General features: G+C 50.5%; 2 protein-coding genes across 2 annotated transcripts in view; one reads left to right on the forward strand and one right to left on the reverse strand.

Moving 5' to 3' along the window:
* Positions 1 to 22741, forward strand: part of LOC147700504 (double-stranded RNA-specific adenosine deaminase-like) — a 131970-nt gene that overhangs the window by 65122 nt on the left and 44107 nt on the right. The window lies entirely within an intron of this gene.
* Positions 1668 to 21663, reverse strand: LOC147700505 (uncharacterized). Its single transcript, XM_086928373.1, has 2 exons — positions 20253 to 21663; positions 1668 to 1777 (listed from the first exon to the last, which is right to left on the reverse strand). The coding sequence occupies exons 1-2, from the start codon at positions 21607 to 21609 to the stop codon at positions 1668 to 1670; spliced, it is 1467 nt and encodes a 488-aa protein (XP_086784499.1). The 5' UTR covers positions 21610 to 21663.

Consider the following 22741-nt stretch of genomic DNA (forward strand, 5'->3'; position numbering starts at 1 on the left):
GTTGTCTAGTAGGGCGGTGGTGGTGTTGTTGTCCTGGTCGTTCTCCAGGTGCAAGTTGAGGTCTCCTAGGAGGATGTAGTCTGGGGAGGCAAGGTCGAGCGGGCTGATGAAGTCTGCGATGGCCTCGCTGAAGTGTGAGCGTGGTGCCGGGGGTCTGTCGATGAGGGTTCCTCTGAGGGTGGTCTTGGGGTCGGTGTGAATCTGGAAGTGCAGGTGCTCTGCGGTGGCGAGCGTGTTGTCGGTGTTGGTCGTGATGCGGATAGTGTTTCTGTGGGCGATGGCGATGCCTCCTCCGGTCTGGTTGACGCAGTCCCTCCGGATGATCTTGTAGCCGTCTGGGATGGCAATGGCGATGTCGGGGGCTAAGGAGGCGTTCATCCAAGTTTCTGTGAAGAAGGCGACGTCTGGTGCAGTTTTGTCCTGGAGGTCCCATAGTTCGACGGAGTGCCTGTGGATGTAGCGGGTGTTGAGCAGGATGCACTTTAGGTGGTTGTTGTTGGCGGCTGTTTTGGCTGGAGCGGTGCAGGACCGAGTGCAGGTGAAGTAGCAGGCATGGCAGGTGAAGGCTCCGTGGGTGCGTTTCGGGGTGGCTTGGTAGCAGGCTGGATGTCGGCCGGTGTTGAGTGTGTGGAGGGTGGCGGCGTCGTAGCTCAGTCAGGTTGGCTGGCTCTGGTGATGTCCAGGGGTTCTGGCGCTGGGCGCGGTCCAGGCGTGGACGGGCATAGACGGTCTTGCCTATGGCGCGCAATCAGCGCGTCCGCTGCGCGTGGCCGCTGCGCGTACGCGCGGTCCCCACCATTTATGGCGAAGTGGGAGGGAGGAGCAGCTGGGAGGCGGGAGTGGGGCGGCGAATGGAGAGCGAGAGACAGGAGAAGGGGGCGGGCCGCAGGAGAGCAGCGGCGGGGAGCAGAGGGGGGTTAGAAAGAGCAGGAAAGCGGAGCGGGGGAGAGCGAGGGCAAGCCTGGAGAGCGGTGGCAAGCCTGGACAAGCCTGGAGAGCAGGGGCCCTAAGGAGAGGTGGCAGCAAGAGGGCCAAGCAGGCAACAGCAGCAGAATCCGGGCACTCAGGGCCGTGCGGTAGTGGAGTGACCGGATCAAATGCATAGAGCTTAGGATCTTCTTCAGAGCTCCAGTATCTGGGTGTACAGTGCATAAAGTTTAGGATTATTAGTGCTAAAGAAACTGGGTGTATGGTGCATAGAGCTTTGGATCTTTAGAGCTCCAATATCTGGTTGTACGGTGCATATAGCTTAGTCATTCATACTCCAGTATCTGGGTGTACGGTGCATAGAGCTTACGATCTTTAGCTCTCCTGTATCTGGGTGTACGGTGGATGGAGCTTAGCATCTTTAGAGCTCCACTATCTGGGTGTACTGTGCATAGAGTTTAGGATCTTTACTACTCCAGTATCTGGGTGTGAAATGCATAGAGGTTAGGATCTTTAGAGCTCCGGTATCTCTCTGTACTGTTCTTAGAGCTTAGGATCTTTAGAGCTCCAGTATCTGGGTGTACAATGCATAGATATTAGCATCTTTACAGCTCCAGAATCTGGGTTTACGGTGCAAAGAGCTTAGGCTCAATCGCGCTCAAGTATCCGAGTGTACGGTGAATAGAGCTTTGGATCTTCAGAGCTCCAATATCTGGTTGTACGATGCATATAGCTTAGAGTCATTCATACTCCAGTATCTGGGTGTACGGTGCATAGAGCTTAGGCTCAATCGTGCTCAAGTATCCGAGTGTACGGTGAATAGAGCTTTGGATCTTCAGAGCTCCAGTATCTGGGTGTATAGAGCTTAGGATTATTAGTGCTAAAGAAACTGGGTGTACGGTGCATAGAGCTTTGGATCTTTAATACTCCAGTATATGGGTGTACGGTGCATAGAGCTTAGGATCTTTAGAGCTCCAGTATCTGGGTGTACGGTGAATAGAGCTTTGGATCTTCAGAGCTCCAGTATCTGGGTGTACGGTGAATAGAGCTTTGGATCTTCAGAGCTCCAGTATCTGGGTGTACAGTGCATAGAGCGTAGGATTATTAGTGCTAAAGAAACTGGGTGTACGGTGCATAGAGCTTACGATCTTTAGCTCTCCTGTATCTGGATAAATGTAAATGTACATGTATTTATATAGCGCAAATCGCCCACATCGCAGGCATCTATGCGCTTGCTTAGGGAACCCGTCCTGGTATTCCCCTGTGAGATACCCCGGCAGGGTATCCACAAGGTGAAAGCCAGGCATCCCGCCGCGAGGGGCCGATGTGGAGATTAAGCAAGCTATTGCCCAGAGTCGCAGAGTGTGAACCTTTGAGTCGAGTAGGCACCGGAGTGAGAATTATCGAGTCCGTGGAATTATTGAGCCCAACCCCCGTCGGGGCGGGGAATTGAACCCTGGTCCAGGGCCGATCTCAGCTTCTGGGTCTGCCGCCTCTAACCCCTGAGCCACACTTCTCCACTTCTCTGGGTGTACGGTGGATGGAGCTTAGCATCTTTAGAGCTCCACTATCTGGGTGTACTGTGCATAGAGTTTAGGATCTTTACTTCTCCAGTATCTGGGTGTGAAATGCATAGAGGTTAGGATCTTTAGAGCTCCAGTATTTGGAGTGTACGGTGCATAGAGCTTTGGATCTTTAGAGCTCCAATATCTGGGTGTACAGTGGATAGATCCTAGTATCTTTACTGCTCCAGTATCTGGGTGTATATTGCATGGAGCTTAGTATTTTTACTGCTCCAGTATCTGGGTGTACTGTGCAAAGAGGTTAGGATCTTTACTACTCCAGTATCTAGGTGTACAATGCATAGAGCCTAGGATATTTAGAGCTCTAATATATGGGTGTACGGTGCATAGAGCTTAGGATCTTTAGAGCTCCAGTACCTGGGTGTAAAGTGCATAGAGCTTTGGATCATTAGTGCTACAGTATCTGGGCGTAAGGTGGACTAAGTTTAGGATCATTAGTTCTCCAGTATCTGGGTGTACATTGCATAGAGCGTAGTATCTTCAGAGCTCCAGTATCTGGGTGTACGGTGCATAGAGCTTTGGATCTTTAACCCCTGAAGCGCTGCCGTCGGCCAACGGCCGACAGCAACGCTACCTCCCCAGTGCTGCGAACGACCGTTGGCCGACGGGCCAGCGCTCGTTATTCGAACGTTCAGCACTGGGTGCTGAACGTTCGACGCAGCAAAGGAGTTAATACTCCATTATCTGGGTGTACGGTGCATAGAGCTTAGGATCTTTAATGCTCCCGTATCTTGGTGTACTCTGCATAGAGCTTTGGATCTTTAATACTCCAGTATCTGGGTGTACAGTGTCTAGAGCTTAGGATCTTTAATACTCCAGTATATGGGTGTACGGTGCATAGAGCTTAGGATCTTTAATGCTCCCGTATCTTGGTGTACGGTGCATAGAGCTTTGGATCTTTAATACTCCAGTATCTGGGTGTACGGTGCCTAGAGCTTAGGATCTTTAGAACTAGAGTATCTGGATGTACGGTGCATAGAGCTTTGAATCTTTAACCCCTGAAGCGCTGCCGTCGGCCAACGGCAACGCTACCTCCCCAGTGCTGCGAACGACCGTTGGCCGACGGGCCAGCGCTCGTTATTCGAACGTTCAGCACTGGGTGCTGAACGTTCGACGCAGCAAAGGAGTTAATACTCCATTATCTGGGTGTACGGTGCATAGAACTTAGGATCTTTAATGCTCCCGTATCTTGGTGTACTCTGCATAGAGCTTTGGATCTTTAATACTCCAGTATCTGGGTGTACAGTGTCTAGAGCTTAGGATCTTTAATACTCCAGTATATGGGTGTACGGTGCATAGAGCTTTGGATCTTTAATACTCCAGTATCTGGGTGTACGGTGCATAGAGCTTAGGATCTTTAGAACTCCAGTATCTGGGTGTACGGTGCATAGAGCTTAGGATCTTTAATGCTCCCGTATCTTGGTGTACGGTGTCTAGAGCTTTGGATCTCGGAAGCAAAATATACCGTGGGCTACATTGGGATCATTTTGGCTATCCTGTGAGATCACTTGCATCAAACAAGGGCTCCCTGTTTACACAAATAAAACATATACCCCTAGGTCAGGGAAATACACAATGGAAAATAACAACCTAGGCGGAAATCTTAAATTGCCTCCACAATGGTTACAGGACAAAGATGGGAAAAAGTGCAGTTTCCAATAAAAATTGTACTATTTTTATATATACTAAATAAATTTTATTTTTAAACAAAACAATGTAAAAATGCATATATTTCAATACAAAATAAAATTACAATTCATAAACAAGAGATTACAATAAAAAACACATAATATTTTCTTTTACGGATTACGAAAAGATGGTGTGTCTAGGTGTATGTCAACGCGTTTCGGCGTCCAGCGCCTTTATCAAGACAGAAGACACTTTTCTACAGCTGTAAACTGCTCACAAACGATTTAAGGAGTTGATGATTCTTTATTCTATTTAGATTCTTTAAAATGATTTAAGGAATCACGCAATATTGTCAGCGAAATTCTGCATTATTGCTTTAGCTTGGTAACTCGATAAACCTGATTTTAAAACAACCAATGTGCCACCGCCTCCACGAGATATGATGAATCGCAATGGGTAAAAAGTTTGAACTTTCAGTTGCACCTAATTATCTAATTCCGTTGATATATACAGTAATTAAATACTTCTCGCGTTATCCCTGTTATTTCGGTCGTCGGTATGTCTTGTTCCCGTCTCAATAAAAAGACCAGCTCTCGCTAGCACGATTATTCACGCTTCACTTCTTTAACGTTGTCTTGATGTTGACGAACGCTGTATAGACAAGATTATCTTTGCTTTGTTTTTCAAGGCGTTGCCTCACTGCGATGTTTTTTCTGGTTGTAGCATGTAGAGGATTATTCTTACTTTGCTTTTCAGGGCGTTGCCTCGCTACTAACAACGACCGAGCAAATGGGTGTTCGAATTTTATCGGTGTTCTTTCTGGGTGTGGCGCGTGGAGGCGGTAGTCTTTACTGGGCGGATTTCCAAAAGTCCTGTGAGATCAATCAAGAATTATTGGCAGTGTCTCTGGTCTGCATCCAAAGGACCACAACCATGTCAACATATATACTCTATCGACTTCAGCTACTTTTTGATTTTTACAGTAGACCTGATAGTCTTGAAATGGTATTGTTATACTGGTACAGGTGGGTTATGTCCCAGGTGCCAGTCGGTCCTCACATATGTTTCTACAGTATCTGAGCTCTAAATCCTATTGAGATACTGCCTTCACTTGAAGACATCCTGTATAAAACTGAATGCCACACTGAATATGATGGGACTCCAATCCAACTTCGAGAATTCTTTTTGTGTATCCGGTAGTTCTTATACCTCGGCTGCAAAGTCTGTGTCAATGGCTAGATGTGTATCCAACAGATTTTATTAAATTGGACATTGTACACCTAAAAAAATGATTTAGTCATGTTTGGGGGGAAATTTGACCTATCTTGATGTCTAAGTACTTTTTTGTTTGTTTTCTGGTTCATGAAATATAGTATCCTAAGCCGTTTATTAGGTTTCGCTGCCTGCGAATCGATGGCGAAGCGATCGTCGCAGCGAAACCTATTGTGATCGTTTCAGCTTTCAAGGAGTCAAGGGAGACAGGAGACAAGTCATGTGCACGCGCAACCTTCCAAACTGGGATCAGGTCGCGCGCGCTTCCTGTCTCCCACGGCTCCTTGGAAGCAGTCACACACACGCACTCAAACACACACATACAGACCCCCCCCACCCCCACCGCCGAGCATACACACAGTCACACACAATCAATCGATCAGGAGTTTGTTAAAGCACAACTACTCACCCGTAAGGGTCTCCAGGCGCTAGGGGAGGGGTGCAGGTTCCATTCCATCAAGGAGGGGGACTGTCGAAGAGCCAGGTTGTGAGGTTTCTTGCGAAGATGGGGAGCGATGTTGTCTGTCTGAGGTGGAGCGGAAGGGCGTTCCATGCTTTGGCTGCGAGGAAGGAGAAGGAGCGGCCTCCCGATCTAGGCTTTCTGATGCAGGGGACCTCGGCGTAGGAGAGCTGGGCTGATCGTAGGGTCCTTTTGGGTGTGTGGAATTTGAGCCGGCTGTTCAGGTATGCTGGTCTGGTGCCGTGGAGGGCCTCGTGTGCGTGGGTGAGCATCTTAAAGGTGATTCTCGCCTCGACGGGGAGCCAGTGGAGTGTGCGCAGGTGCTGGGAGATGTGGCAGTGTTTTGGCAGGTTGAGGACCAGTCTTGCAGCGGCGTTCTGGATGTTCTGTAGCTTGCGGATGAGGTTTTTGTTTATTCCGCCGTAGAGTGCGTTGCCGTAGTCGAGTCTGCTGGTGACCAGGGCGTGAGTGACTGTCTTTCGGTGTTCGAGGGGGATCCATTTGAAGGTCTTGCGAAGGAGGCGGAGGGTGTGGAAGCAGGAAGATGAGACAGAGTTGATCTGGCGGTCCATTTTGAGCTCGGAGTCCAGGATGATTCCCAGGTTGCGTGCGTGGTCTGTGGGGGTTGGCGGGTTTCAGAAGGCGGTGGGCCACCAGGTGTCGCTCCAGGCGTCTGGGTTTGGGCCCATGATGAGTACTTCTGTTTTGTTGGTGTTTAGTTGTAGGCAGCTGTTTTTCATCCATTTGGCGACGGCTTCCATGCCTTCTCGAAAGTTGCGTCTGGCGGTGTTGGGCTTGTTGGATAGGGAGAGGATGAGCTGGGTGTCGTCTGCGTATGACACAATGTTGAGTCCGTAGGTTCTGACGATGGGGGCAAGTGGAGCCATGTAGACGTTTAAGAGCGTCGGGCTGAGGGAGGAGCCGTGGGGGACTCCGCAGGTGGTAGGTGTGGGGTCTGAGAGGAAAGGGGGGAGTCTGACCCGTTGCGTCCTGCCGGAGAGGAAGGAGCAGATCCAGTCGAGGGCCTTGTCCTGGATTCCTGCATCGTAGAGTCTGCGTATTAGGGTGCGGTGGGAGACTGTGTCGAACGTCGCTGATAGGTCTAGGGGGATGAGGCCGACTGTTTCTCCTTTGTCCAGTAGGGTGCGGATGTCGTCTGTTGCGGCGAGGAGGACGGTTTCCGTACTGTGGTTTTTAGGTCTCGCCTGTCGATGCGCATGCGCATCGAGCAAGCGAGACTATGGGGGCTTATCCACTCTTTATCCACTGCAAGGAATCGTGGCGATTCCTTGCAGTGCCCGTGACTTTTAAGCTCAATGCGCATGCGCATTGAGCTTAAAAGCGCGTGCACGTCTGTCTTGTTTTACCCGCTCCGCCCCCTCCCCTTCCCGCCGTGTCGCATTTCTCCTCCCCCCTCCCCTCTCTTCCGTCCGTCTAGTTTGTTTATTTTACCCGCTCCGCCCCCTCCCCTTCCCGCCGTGTCGCATTTCTCCTCCCCCCTCCCCTCTCTTCCCTCCGTCTTGTTTGTTTATTTTACCCGCTCCGCCCCCTCCCCTGCCCGCCGTGTCGCATTTTTTTTTAAATCCCTACTTCCCCCCTGACGTCACAAACAATAACTTTGCAGACTTTTTGCAGGGCCATCCTCACCTGAAACGTTCCTTTCTCCAACTTTTTTGACAGTTACATGACGCATCGCTGTGAGCTATTCCTGCAGAAGCACCCACGCTTCATCCTCTCCCTCAGCCATTCCCCAATTATTCGTTATAAGGATCCTAGGAGCTAGCTCTCGCTCCAGTTAACAGTGTGGCATCAGCAGGAATACAACACCTCGTGTATATCCGCACTTGCCACATTAGAACATCTAAAAGAGATTACAAAAGACTTTCAGGTAGGCACAGCACTGGACTTGCTCCAATAAACATGTTTTACGGAGTGAAAAGCAAACCTGCAGATAGATTTTCTTGCATTACCCCCTGGCGGCTGATCGCGGTTAAGCACAGACTAGACCGATGTTTGTCGGAACATCAAATAACCAGTCCCTGCTGTTGCTGACAGTGTATTTTGGTTTATTAAATCCCGTGAACGTTGAGCACTGCGGGGAATACACTTCACATTATGCAGTACCAGTGTCACGTTCCTCAGCGTTTCTTGCTACACAGCTCCTTCTGTTGCACCTACTTTCTGCCCTGGCCCCTCACCCTCTCCTTGAGGTGAGCTCGGCATCACCCTCGCTCATAGCCTCGAATCCATCACCCTGCTTCCAGTATGCACACCCCGAGCACGTCCTCGAAACACATTCCCATTCTGTCCATTCCTATGCATCATTCATTTATCACGCAGACACCTCTCAGATCCGTTTCAAAGCCAAACTGCAACTTTCTTGCACTCTCACTCCTCCTCACTCACCCTCAACCCCTCACTCACCCTCACTCACCCTCAACCCCTCACCCTCAACATCAACCCCTCACCCTCACTCACCCTCACTCACCCTCACTCACACTCACTCACACTCACCCTCACTCACCCTCACTCACCCTCACTCACCCTCACTCACCCTCACTCACCCTCACTCACCCTCACTCACCCTCACTCACCCTCACTCACCCTCACTCACCCTCACTCACCCTCACTCACCCTCACCCTCACTCACCCTCACCCTCACTCTCACCCTCACTCACCCTCACTCACCCTCACTCACCCTCACCCTCACTCACCCTCACTCACCCTCACCCTCACTCACCCTCACTCACCCTCACTCACCCTCACTCACCCTCACTCACCCTCACTCACCCTCACTCACCCTCACTCACCCTCACTCACCCTCACTCACCCTCACCCTCACCCTCACTCACCCTCACTCACCCTCACCCTCACTCACCCTCACCCTCACTCACCCTCACTCTCACTCACCCTCACCCTCACTCACCCTCACTCTCACTCACCCTAACTCTCACTCACCCTCACTCTCACCCTCACTCACCCTCACTCACCCTCAACCCCTCACCCTCACTCACCCTCAACCCCTCACTCACCCTCACCCACCCTCACCCTCACTCACCCTCACTCACCCTCAACCCCTCACCCTCACACAGTGCAATAGGTCTCGGAGCATTTGAGTTAGAGCTTTTAGAAATGTTTATGGCTTTTTTTTTAATTCTTTAGCATTGGCTACAGGAAACAAAAATGCTAAAGATTTACAAAAAAACCCATAAACAATTCTAAAAGCACTAACTCTAATGCTGCGAGACCTATTGCATTTCCAATGCTTGTTTCTGAAGCCGGATTGGGAGGAGTCGAGGATGTTGTGTTCTTCAATGAATGTGGCGAGTTGGCTGTTGATGGCTTTCTCGATGACTTTCGCTGGGAAAGGGAGCAGGGAGATGGGTCTGTAGTTTTTGAGGTCGGTGGGGTCCGCTGAGGGTTTCTTCAGGAGGGGGTTGACCTCGGCGTGTTTCCAGTCGTCGGGGAACGAGGCCGTCGCCAGGGAGCGGTTGATGGTGTGGCAGAGCATGGGTGCGATGGTGTCAGCGGCTCTGTTGAAGATGTGGTGGGGGCAGGGGTCCGTGGGGGTCCCTGAGTGGATTGACTTCATTGTCTTCAGTGTGTCTTTGGTGGTGAGGGCTGTCCAGTCATCAATCGTTGGTTTCCGGGTGTTGGGGGTGGTTGGCGAGGGTTCAGTGTGTTGGTTGTCTTCGTCGAAGTTGTCGTAGATGCTCTTGATTTTGTGGTGGAAAAAGGTGCTGAGTTTGTCGCAGAGGTCTTGTGAGGGAGGGATGTCGGTAGACTCGCTGGTGGTTTGGGTGAACTCCTTGATGATGCTGAAGAGTTCCTTGCTGTTATGTGCGTGGGTGGAGATTCTGTCTTCAATCGCTTTTTTCCTCGTTTCTCTGATGAGTTGATGGTGAGCGTTGGTGGCGGCTCTGAAGTTGTTGTGGGCTTCTGTGGATTTGGTGTTTCTCCAGGCCTTTTCGAGGCGGCGGCATGTGCGCCTGGACTCTCGAAGTTCGGTGGTAAACCATCTGGCTTTCTTGGCACGGGTATTGTTGTTTTTCTTGAGGGGGGCTATGGTGTTGGTGCTGTCCGAGATCCATCTATGCAGGGTTCGGGCTGCGGTGTTGGGGTCGTCGTTTTCCGCGATGGTTGGGGTGGAGTTGTTGAGTGAGGAGATGAGCTGGTCGTCGGTGATTTTGGTCCAGTTTCTTTGTGGAAGCAGGTGCTGGTGTCTGTGGATGGTGGGTGTTCTGAAGGTGAAGTGGACGCAACGATGGTCGGTCCATGGGAGTTCGGTGGTGTGGCTGAAGGTGATGGAGTTTCCTGTAATGAAGAGGGGGTCGAGGGTGTGTCCTGCTGAGTGCGTGGGCTCGGTCACGATCTGGCAGAGTCCAATGTTGTAGAGGTTGTCCAGGAGGCATGTGGTGTTGGGGTCCAGTTGATTGTCGAGGTGGAAGTTGAGGTCTCCCAGCAGGGTGTAGTTGGGGGATGCGATGGCCTGCGGGGAGATAATGTCTGTGATGGAGTTGGCGAAGGGTCCGGGGGTCCAGGGGTTCGATAGATGAGGGTTCCTCGGAGGGCGGCAGTGGGGCTGGCCAGTATCTTGAAGTGAAGGTGTTCCATCAGTTCTGTGGACTCGTCAGGGAGTGTGCTCAGGCGGAGGCTGGATTTGTGGACTATGGCGATTCCTCCTCCTGGGTGGGTGGGGCGGTCCTTCCTGTAGATCTTGTATCCTTGGGGGATGGCGATGGCGATGTCCGGTCCTGAGATGGCGTTGGTCCAGGTTTCGGTGAAGAATGCTACGTCCGGGGTGGTGCTGTCGAGGAGGTCCCAGATTTCTGTGGCGTGTTTGTGGAGGGATCGGACGTTGAGGACGATGCATTGCAGGGTCTTCGGTTCGGTTGTGTTCTTGTGGGCGGGTTGTGCTGGATCCGTGTTCGTGGCGGTGCTGCAGGTGTGCCGGCAGCGGTGACAGCTGAAGGGTCCATGGGTGTCGGCTGGTGATGCTAGCTTGCCGTTGTTGTTGCAGCCTGGGTTGAGTGCGTGGAGTGCTGCTGGGTCGTAGCGTTGGCGGGGCGGAGGTCCAGGGTTCCTGGTGCTGGTCGCGGACAGGTCGCGGACGGGCGCAGACGTGCTTGCCTTTGACGCGCCTTCGGTGCACCAGCGGCGCGCTCGCAGCCCGCGGTTGCGCAGTGGCCGCCATTAAGTAGGGGTCGGGGAGGGCTGGACAGCTGGGAGGCGGGAGCAGGGAGAGGAGCTGGATTGGGCCGGTCGCTCTGGGGGGGAGAGGGGCTATGGGGGCAGCAGCGGTGGGGAAAGGTAAAGGGAGGAAAGAAGGGATAAAGAAAAAAGGGAAAATAAGCAGAAATAAGGCACAAAAGAGCAGAGATGCAGAAAAGGGCAGAAAGGTGAACGATGGAAGGGGTAGAAAAACGAGTGAAGACGAGTGAAGGAGCAGAGGGAGGGAAATTGGGCAGAAATAAGGCAAAAAAAGAGCAGAGGTGCAGAAAGGTGAAAGATAGAAAGGGTAGAAAAATGAGTGAAGGAGCAGAGGGAGAGAAAGGGAAAATGGGCAGAAATAAGGCACAAAAGAGCAGAGATGCAGAAAGGTGCAGAAGGGTGAAAGATAGAAAGGGTGGAAAAACGAGTGAAAGGAGCAGAGGGAGAGAAAGGAGACAGAGGTCCACTGGACCACCAGGGATGAGGCGCAGGGAAACCTGCGGGTGGAGGAGAGCCTTGATCACCAACACTCAAGAGTGCAGGGGCAGGGGCACCTCACTTAATGGTGGAGCTGCGAGGGTGGGAGAGCAATTTCACTGACAATGAGTCAGTGGTCTTGCTCCCACACAAATATAGATCCCCTCAACTCCCACCCGTCCCCGCCCCGCCACCGCGCATGCACACACACACACACACATACATAGAGAACCCCCACCCTCCGGCACTCACACACACACACCCTACCTCAGCTCGGCGTGTCTTCTCATCCTGCGCAGGCACAGCCAGCGTGCACGAGCACGGCGACGGCATCTCAAGTCAAGTCAAGTCAAGTCAAAACATTTGTATAGCGCACTACATACCCAGAGGGTTTCAAGGCGCTTAGGAAGGGGAGTTGGATTATTTGTCAAATATCCACGTTTTAAGCTGCTTTCTGAACGCTAGGTGATTCTGGGTGAGGCGAAGGTAAGCGGGGAGTGAGTTCCATGTTTTGGCAGCCAGGTATGAGAAGGATTTGCCTCCCATGGTGGTCTTGTTGATGCGAGGTACAGTGGCGAAGGCTTGGCTGGAAGAGCGAAGTTGGCGGGAGGGGGTGTAGAAGGACAGTCGAGAGTTGAGGCAATCTGGTCCGATGTCGTAGAGTGATTTGTGTGCGTGGGTAAGCAGTCGGAAAGTGATCCTCTTATTGACGGGTAGCCAGTGGAGGTCTTTAAGGTGACCAGAGATGTGTTCGTTGCGTGGGATGTCTAATATGAGCCTGGCTGAGGCGTTTTGGATTCGTTGTAGTTTCTTCTGGAGTTTAGCGGTGGTACCTGCGTAGAGGGTGTTTCCGTAGTCCAGTCGGCTCGTGACTAGAGCGTGGGTGACTGTTTTCCTTGTTTCGGAGGGGATCCAGCGAAATGTTTTTCTGAGCATGCGAAGAATGTTAAAGCAGGAAGAGGATACGGCGCTGACTTGTCTGCTCATTGAGAGTGAAGAATCCAGGATGACGCCAAGGTTCCGTGCGTGGTCTGTCGGGATGGGTGCATTTCCGAGGGCTTCCGGCCACCAGGAGTCGTCCCATGCAGAGGGGGATTTACCTAAGATGAGGACTTCTGTTTTGTCTGAGTTCAGTTTCAGACGGCTTTGTTTCATCCATTCGGCGACTTCTTTCATTCCTTCGTGTAGGTTAGTTTTAGCGGTGCTGGGGTCCTTGGTGAGAGATAGGATCAGTTGAGTGTCATCCGCGTAAGAGATGATGTTGAGGTTGTGTTGTCGGGCGATGGCCGCGAGGGGGCTCATGTATACGTTGAAGAGGGTGGGACTGAGTGAGGATCCTTGTGGTACGCCGCAGATGATTTCAGAGGCCTCGGACTTGAATGGTGGGAGGCGGACTCTCTGGGTTCTTCCGGTGAGGAACGAGGTGATCCATTCCAGTGCCTTTCCTTGGATTCCGATGTTTCTGAGGCGTTGTAAAAGGGTGCTGTGGCAGACTGTGTCGAAGGCTGCAGAGAGGTCGAGGAGGATGAGGGCGACTGTGTCTCCATTGTCCAGTAGAGTTCGAATGTCGTCTGTTGCTGCGATGAGGGCGGTCTCAGTGCTGTGTTTGGCTCGGAAGCCGGATTGTGAGGGGTCGAGTGATTTGTTGGCTTCGAGGAAGGCGGCGAGCTGGTTGTTGACAGCTTTTTCGATGACTTTGGCCGGGAATGGAAGAAGCGAGATGGGGCGGTAGTTTTTGAGTTCGGTGGGGTCTGCTGTTGGTTTTTTCAGAAGGGCGGTGAGTTCAGCGTGTTTCCAATCTTCTGGGAAGGTAGCGGAGTTGAGGGAGCAGTTGATGACGTCTCGGAGGTGCGGAGCTATGACGGAGTCAGCTTTGTTGAAGATGTGGTGGGGGCATGGGTCTGTGGGGGATCCAGAGTGGATGGAATTCATCAGGCGGATGGTGTCCTCAGTGGAGATTGGGTTCCAGGCGTTAAGGGTGTTAACGGGGGGAAGATGGTCAGTTGATGGTAGGGTGGGTTGGTCTCCGGGTTGGTTGTCAAAGCTGTTGTGGATGTCAGCAATCTTGTTGTGGAAAAAAGAGGCTAGGGAATCGCAGAGGGTTTGAGAGGGGGTGATGTCGTTGGAGTTGGCCGAGGGGTTGGAAAATTCCTTGACGATGTTGAAAAGTTCCTTGCTGTTGTGGGCGTTGTTGTCAAGTCGATCTTTGAATGCTGTTTTCTTGGCTTTTCGGATCAGTTGGTGGTGAGTACGGATGGCGCTTTTGAAGGCGTCCTTGTTGCTGGTGGATGGGTCTTTTTTCCAGGCCTTTTCAAGGGAGCGGCACAGTTTCTTGGATTTCTTGAGATCATCGTTGAACCATGAGGCCTTCTTGTTGCCATGTTTGTGTTGACGTTTTTTCAGTGGTGCTAAGGTGTTGGCGGTGTTGGATAACCAAAGGGTGAGGTTGGAGGCGGCTTCGTTGGCGTTAGAAGAGAGGGCTGGGGAGGTTTGAAGGAGTGATGTGGAGATCTGCTCTGTGGTGATTTTGTTCCAGTTTCTTTGTAGAGTTGGTTGGAGGTGGATGATGGGTTTCGGCTTGTTGTAGGTGAAGTGAACGCAGCTGTGGTCAGTCCAGAGGAGATCTGTAGTGTGGCTGAAGGAGACATGGTTGCTGGAGGTGAAGATGGGGTCGAGAGTGTGACCTGCGATGTGGGTGGGGGAAGTGACCAGTTGTTTAAGTCCGAGGTTGGCGAGGTTGTCTAAGAGGGTGGCGGTGTTGCGGTCGATGATCTTTTCAAGGTGGAAGTTGAGGTCTCTCAGAAGGATGTAGTCTTTGGAGGGGAGCGCGTGTGGGGTGATGAAGTCCGTGATGTCTTCACTGAATTTTGCGCGTGGTCCTGGTGGTCTGTAGAGGAGGGTGCCTCTGAGTGTGGTCTTGGGGTCGATGTGGATCTGGAAGTGAAGGTGTTCGGAGTTGGTGAGGTTGGCATCAGAGCTGGTTGAGATGCGGATTGTTTTCTTATGGACGATAGCGATTCCACCTCCTGTATGGTCGGTGCGGTCCTTGCGTGTGATCTTATAGTCATCAGGGATAGCGATGGCGATGTCCGGGGCGGAGGAAGCGTTCATCCATGTTTCCGTTAGGAAGGCGACGTCAGGAGAGATGGTGTCTAGTAGGTTCCAAAGGTCAATGGCGTGTCTGTGGACCGAGCGGGTGTTGAGAAGGATGCAATCTAGGTGGTTGGGGTCGGGAATCTGTGGTGTGGTCGTAGCGGAGATGTTGTTGGTGCCGCTAAATTTGCAGGAGAAGCAGGAGAACGGTCCATGGGTGCGTCCAGGAGCAGCTTGGACGCAGTTGGGGGCGCGACCGGGGTTCAGGGCTAGGAGGGTGGCGGCATCGTAGGTAACGCGGGGGGGCTGGGCAGCGCGAGGGGCAGGGGGTCTGGCGCTGGGCGCGGTCCAGGCGCGGACGGGCGTAGACGGGCTTACCTTTGGCGCACCTTGGGCGTGTCCGAAGCGCGTGGACGCTGCGCGTTGGGACATCTGACATAAATGGAGAGTGGAGGGGGCGGAGCGTGGGAGGGTCAGGTGGGAGGCTGGGAGGAGACACGGGCCACAAGCACAACAAATGGAGGGAGGGAAAGTGAAACTGGGGCACGGACACACAGAAGGGGACAGCTAAAACCCAGTGAATGCAGCGCTATGTAAGTAAAATATGCTGTACAGTAAAACGAAATTACACAGGGCAGGCAATGCAGCGCTATTATAATAAAATATAATAAAATGTAATATGCCCTAAATAACGATACCACACAGGCAATGAGCGCTAGTCCGGCGTCGAGGCGCTAGAACTGCAGACGATGTCTGGCAGTAATTAGCAGGAGTGTTTCCAGGTGGTAGGGGAAGTGAGGCAGGGAGCGACCATCGAGGAGAGAGTCCAGCTGCGCTACACCCGTGGTTTCGGTTTCACGTGAAATGAAATGAAAGACGTGATGCGCGAAGATGCCTCGCGCTGACTTTAAAAAACGGTAGGCGCGAGCAAGTATGACTTTTGAAATGACAAGAGTATAATGAGAAATTTCCTAGTTCACACAAAGGAAAGTTTCAATTCTATTTACGACGCGGAGGCGAGGATTTTGCTAGTCCTTTCTCCATTTATTGGACAGCACATTCAAAGATATAATAAAAACATTTCATGAACTACCCAAACCAACATGGCAGCAGTAGTCATGGGAACGTATAGCCAATCACAGTCCACACATCAGCATATAGGGATCCCACGTCGGTAGTCCTTCCTCTTTTCGTTGCTGCTGCTGGAAAGAAGTCCTCTTATCCACTAGTTCGTCTTCTTATCGGAGCCTAGGGAAGAGAAACAGTAATAATAGCCCATCCAGTACAATGTTGAAATCAATCAAAACACATTGCAGTGGGAGAGAGCATATGCAATTGCAGTAAAAGGCAAAGAATGTCATGTAAACATTTATCATTCGATGTAAATATCAAGGTATAGAAAAAAGATTACTCTCCTTAAATGAAGAAATAAACACTGGAATCCACAATTCAGGGAGGGAAGGCCAGATAGGCCAGGGTGGGAAAATCCTCGCCTCCGCGTCCTTAATAGAATTGAAACTTTCCTTTGTGTGAACTAGGAAATTTCTCATTCTATGTCAAAAAGCGGAGGCGAGGATTTTGCTTGTTTAAAGCTTACTCACCACCAAAGAAGCAGCTTCATGGATTGGCTTAAAATAAAACTTTTTGAAAGTTGAATCTGAAGACCAATCCGCTGCTTTCATAATGTCCTCCAATCTGCCACCCACCTGTACAGCCTCGGACGCCATAGCGCCTCTAGTGGAGTGAGCCCCAAAGTTTGAGATGTTGATGCCAGCCTCAGACATAATCCACCTGACCCATCTGGCAATGGTGGGAGAAGAAACCGCCTTGAAAGGTTTCTTAATTGCAATCAGCAGTTGTCTTTCGCCCGGAAGGCACACTTCCAAAGTTACATCCTCATAAGTCTTGAGGCAGCGAACCACACATAATTTAGGTGAATCTGGAAAGGCCGGATAAGATACTGACCTGGTATTGCATTTAGTTCTTCTGGATACGGTAAAAGTAACTCCATCTGGAGTAAAGACTCTTGCAGAAATATCAAGGGCGTGAACGTCAGAAGCCCTTTTGCAAGATATTAGACAGAGGAGGATAGCTAACTTAGCTGAAAGCTCCTTCTGTGAAAGATATTCATTATCCTGCCAGGAACTTAGGAAACTTAACACCACATTTACATCCCATAAACCAGAATAACGAGGTTCTGGAGGACGTGAAAGACGAATACCCTTGAGGAGTTTGCAGATCCAAGGATGCTCTCCCACAGAATCGACTGCACGTCGCGCGGCATTCTGCTTGTTACTAGTTTCTCGCTCCATGACTTGGTGAATCTCCGCTTTGAAATTAATTTTCTGCATGCGGCAAGATAATTTCTGGCTCGGCATTTATACTGGTCCCAAAGGTTGATACAATACAATCTTTGCTTGCTACTTTAAATAGATTACCACCGTATGGTTGTCGAATTATCTGCTCTGAAATTGACCACCTACATATGGAAAGATTTATCTTCTAACTTGGAGTTGTGATTTAATTCACTTTTTTGATGACTTACAGCTCATCGGGCGATTGCATACCTCAAAACGCCGCCAATAGCACAGCAAAGTCCACTACCTGCTCTATATGCTAAGAGGGTGCTGAAAACGTCGAATAGATTACAATATCTCTGTACAGATTTCAATTGACAGCAGTCCTGAAGATGGTTTCTACAAATAACTCTTAGGAAACCGAAACGTCGACCCTACATCTTATCCCTATCTTGTTTTATTCAATGTGACTGGGGATAGATGTCTTTTAGGTTCTGTTGAGTCATGTATTGATTTATTTATGTGTGTACCCACAGACCTATTCTTTGTTTGTTTACTTATCTGTATATGAAGTGTATCCTTTAAAATTCCTTTTGATAAAAATCTATTTTTCTAATACACCTCGTGTTTTGTTTATATGTTGTGTCCTGTTAAAATTGAGTTTACATTGAATTAGTCTAATAGCACTCGATTTGTTCACATTAAGGATTATGAATTCATCCTTTTAACCCCTTGGGTGCTGATGACAGAACGGTTCCGTCATCAGCGTCGGTTGAGGTGTGCTGATGACGGAACCGTTCCGTCATGACTCCGCCCGCGCAAGGCGGAGTCAGCACAGGCGGGGAATACGCCCCGCACGCAAGGGGTTAAAGCCATCACAAATTACAAAATACATACTAAAATAAATTCCCTTGAAGGCACTTTTACCTTTTCAGTTTAATTACCCAAGCCCTCAAGGGTTTATTTGGGTCGCTCACTTTTTGTTAATCTCCCACAGGAGAGCCATCCACAAGGGCATGACCAGCAGAAATAGCTGAACGGAAAGAATTGATGGTACAATATGCTTCTTGTTGTAAAGTTCGGCCAGAAAATTAATTACCTCTGTAACAGAGGAGCCCACGGGATCCAGGTGTTTTGCCACACACCAACGAACCCATCTGTTCCAGGCTGATCTGTATCGCTTAGTGGTACTAGGAGCCCAGGCTCGCTGAATGAGGAGCTCAGCGTCTCTCGAAAGAGTGTCGTTCGACCAACGTCCCCTGAAATCCTCCAGGCCATGAGACGTAGATGGCCTTGGAGAACCAGGGGATGCGGATGACCCAATGGATCAGTTAGAATGTTGTGGAAAAACGGCAAGCGTAGAGGTCTGTCCCAGGATAACTCCAGAAGGGACGGAAACCAACATTGAGCCTTCCAGATCGGAGTGATCAAGATCAGAGAGGCTTGCTGCCTGCGGACCTGGGCTGCAACTCTCTGAATGAACATAAACGGGGGAAATGCATACGCTGGAAACCGGGACCAATCCTGCAGGAAGGCATCCACTGCTTCCGCACCCGGGTCCGGCTTCCAGCTGTAAAATCGGGGAAGTTGGGGGTTCCACCTGGACGCAAACAAGTCCATTACTGGAAGACCCCAAAGATTCAAAATCATCTGAAAAAGTGAAGGATCCAGCCTCCAATCGCTGACATCCCGGAAATTCCTGTAATGCCAATCCGCCACACTGTTCAGATTCCCGGGAAGGTACTCTGCCATGACAGAAATCTGACGTAGAAGGCAATAGTTCCAAAAATCCTTCGCGAGATCTGCTAGGACTTTGGAATGAGTGCCCCCCAAACGATTGATGTATCGAACCGCAGTGGTATTGTCCATCCGTAGAAGAACCCAACTAGAGACTTTGTTCGTGGTGAATGAGCGGATGGCGAACGAACCCGCAAGGAGTTCCAAACAATTTATGTGGAGGTGAAGTTCCTCCTCCGTCCATCTGCCCCCCACCGAGAGGGAACCACACCGGGCTCTCCAACCTTGGCGACTGGCGTCCGATTCGATCACCAGATCCGGACGGGAGCCAAAAATCGGCTTCCCGTTCCAAGCATCCATGTGGTCTAACCACCAGGCGAGTTCCGACCTGGCCTCCGTGGACAAGGAAATGAGTTCCGAGTATGTGAGGCCCTTGCGAAGATGAAATGCCTTTAGCCTCTGGAGAGCCCTGTAATGAAGCGGGCCTGGAAAAATGGCCTGGATCGATGAAGACAGTAATCCCACAATCCTGGCCAATTGACGGAGGGAAATGAGGTCTTGACGGAGGACCTTGCGAATCTCCTTCTTGATATTGGAAATCTTCTGCGAAGGAAGATGCAGCGCTGCGTCCGTCGTTTTTATCAGAAAACCGAGGAAAGTAATTTCCTGATGGGGGACCAAGTCCGACTTCTGGGAATTGATGATAAACCCCAGAGACTGAAGAAGCGATATGGTCACTTGAAGATGTCGTAGAAGTAGCTCCTTGGACTGATTCAATAACCCTTTCCATGCTCATGACGAGCTCAGCTCGTCATGATGCACGGTTGAGCTGTGCTGATGACGAGCTGAGCTCGTCATGAAACACTGGCATCCTGCATTCTTCAGCACAGGAGGGGAAAACACCTAGCAGCGAAGGGGTTTAAGGAATGTCGTCCAAGTAAATTATTAGATGGAACCCCATGGTTCAGAGGTGTTCAACAACCGGTCGGAGGAGTTTGGTAAAGCACCATGGTGCTGATGACAGACCGAAGGGAAGGGTACGAAATTCGTAGATCTGATTCTTCCAAAAAAACTGGAGGAAGCGACAATGCGGAGGGAAGACTGGGAGCGAAAGGTAAGCATCCTTCAGGTCCAGACGAACCAACCAGTCGTTCTGAAGTAAGAGGTCTCTTAGAAGATGGATACCCTCCATCTTGAAGTGCCTGTAAATTAACCATTCGTTGAAGGAACGAAGGTTGATGACTGGTCTGAAACCTTTGCCTTTTTTCTCGACTAAAAAGATGTTGCTGAGAAAACCGTCCGGATGTAGAGACACAGGAATTATTGCGCCTTTCATCAGCATATCCTGAACCTCTAGATCTATGAGTTCCTGTTCTGCGTGAGAAAAAGACAGAGTACGAGGACGAGACTCTTGGACAGGGGAACCGTAAAACTCGATGTGAAATCCTTAAACTGTTTCTAGAACCCAAGAGTCCGATGTTATGTCTGACCAGGCCTGAAGAAACAAGGCAATCCTCCCCCCCCCCCCCCCCCCAGACGAACTAGAGAAATGATGGTAAAGCTCACCGTTAAATCCCTTGGAATTGGATTGGTTGCCACCACGTCCTCTGCTTTGGCCTCTGCCACCTCGGGAGGGGTAGAAGGAACCCTGTCGTCCATCATTCCAGCCGTTGTTCCTTCTGGCTTGTCCTCTGTTGGAGCCTTGCTGGAAATGGCGGCCGGAAGAGCGACCCCTGCCTCTGCCGGCCCCGCCAAAAACCTTCTTGGGGAACATTTTTTTCATTGAGGCTTGAGCCTTGTCTAAAGCCGAGAAGGTAGCTACAAATTTCCCCAACTCTTTGACAAAGCGGTCTCCAAATAAGGCACCTTGCGCCACTGTACCCGCTTCAGAGGAAGATAACTCTCCCAACTTGGGGTCAATTTTTAACAAAAGGGAACGACGACGTTCCGCGGAAAGAGCACAATTAGCGTTGCCCAGAAGGCAAATCGCTCTTTGCGCCCAACCCGCTACCTCTTCAACAGGAAGAGGCATACCTGTCTCCTTAGAACGTTGTGCCAGCTCTATAATTTTAGTCAAAGGTCCAACAACGTCCAGCAGCTTGTCCTGGCAAGCTTTCCAGGACCGGTCTATGCCCTTTTTAGGTTCTTTAATGTACTTCGCGAAAAAGGTGCAAAGTTTAGGATCAATTTCGGGTGTAGCCGCCACTCTATTTGGAAGATTAGGCCTTGGACACTCCGAACGCAGCCTTAAGCGCACATCTTGGGAAAGAGGTTGACGTAATTTAGCGGCAACATAATCAGAAGTAGACTTTTCTGGGATCCATTCCGAAGAACGGGATCTATAAATAGTGGTGGGATCAAACATGTCAGATGAAACCTGTTCACAATCCCCATAGATATTGGATTTAGGGCGCCAAGACCTACCAACATCTGACATGTCTTCAGAGGACTCATCCTCGTCATCATCTTGGAAACCCTCTTCATCATCCTCTCCCTCTAGGGGAAACCCTTCCTCCGGGTCAAGGTCTTGGGTGATCTCATCACCAATATTTCCGGGCGAGTCGTCCCCCCGGTAGGGTGCGCTTCTGAGCGTGCGCGCACTCTTATGGAAAACTTCTGCGAGTTTATTGAAGCCTTCCAGGTGCCCCGTGCTACGCTTTTTGGCCGTGCGTGATGGCTGTGAAGGCACCCCACTGGGCCCAGCCCCGCTGTCGCTGAACATATGAGAACCTTTAAATACATGAGCAGACCGCTTATTGACGCTGTCCTGCAGAGGGGCCAGCGCCTGGGCAATCGCCGAAGACAGGAGTCTGTCCACCTCTGCAGGAGGACGCAATATAGGCTGAGAAGTTTGTTCAGAATTTTCTGCCAAATAATCATGGTCTTGACAAGATTGCATTTCTGTAGAGGGATGGGCACTCATACACTAAAAGTACACCCCAAACTAAATAAAAGGGGTTTATTCCCCACCACAGGCACCCACAGAAAGTCCACAGTAAGGATAAAAACAATATTTTCCTGTGACAATATAAATTCCTGTCACAAAATAATCCTGCCGTAATAAACGGCGTCAGTGTGGGGAAGAGAGGCAAAAGTTTATAAATAGAAGCGCTGTGCCTCAGCGCGTGTCTGCCACAAGCGCGAAGAGCGCTGTGGGGAAAAGCCGGTCGGCGTCAAAGCCGACACCCCAGACCTGCGCACGCGCGCAATTAAGACGCTCGGGCAGAAAGCCTACCGCGTCAGCCTAAACAAATAACTGCTTTAAAAAGCAAGTTGGGTCAAGACAAAAGCGAGAATAAACAAGCGCTGTCACAATAATTCAAAGAACTGCCACGCCACAGAGAAGGAAAAAATCGGGACTTATCTGATGCGGCAGCAACGAAGAAAGAGGAAGGACTACTGACGTGGGATCCCTATATGCTGATGTGTGGACTGTGATTGGCTATACGTTCCCATGACTACCGCTGCCATGTTGGTTTGGGTAGTTCATGAAATGTTTTTATTAGATCTTTGAATGTGCTGTCCAATAAATGGAGAAAAGACTCGCAAAATCCTCGCCTCCGCTTCCTGACATAGAATTAATAAAATGCTCACGTTGCGACTTGAACGACTGGTGCTGAATACCTGCGCCTGATACACGTGGATCGACTTGACATTTCTCCACGGTTGTTTATTACTTGCGGAACTGCGGCCAGCGTCACCTTGAGAAACTGCACCGAGACCACGACAGTGGTGTTGTTGCTTGTAGGCAGAATTCCTTCACCCGAAGACACGTTGTTTGTGTTTACTGAAACTGTGTGGCTGGATTCGTATTTTGTGGGATGAAATGTAGGATTCCTAGGTTATCTGTTGAAATCAAGATCGGGTTATAGCTAGTCCGATTAACCCAGAGGCCAGGAATTATGAATGTGTCGGACAGGGAGCTATCTCGTGGGAAAGCTGAAATCACACAGGTTTTAAACCGCACAGAGTAGAACTGGACTAATGTGGAATCCAGCGAGACCAGTGTGCGAGCGATAATCCGATCACGTTATGCAGTCCTGGGCAAATCGATG

The sequence above is a fragment of the Lissotriton vulgaris genome, chromosome 7 (genome assembly GCF_964263255.1).
Source record: "Lissotriton vulgaris chromosome 7, aLisVul1.2, whole genome shotgun sequence".
In the NCBI taxonomy this organism is placed as follows: domain Eukaryota; kingdom Metazoa; phylum Chordata; class Amphibia; order Caudata; family Salamandridae; genus Lissotriton; species Lissotriton vulgaris.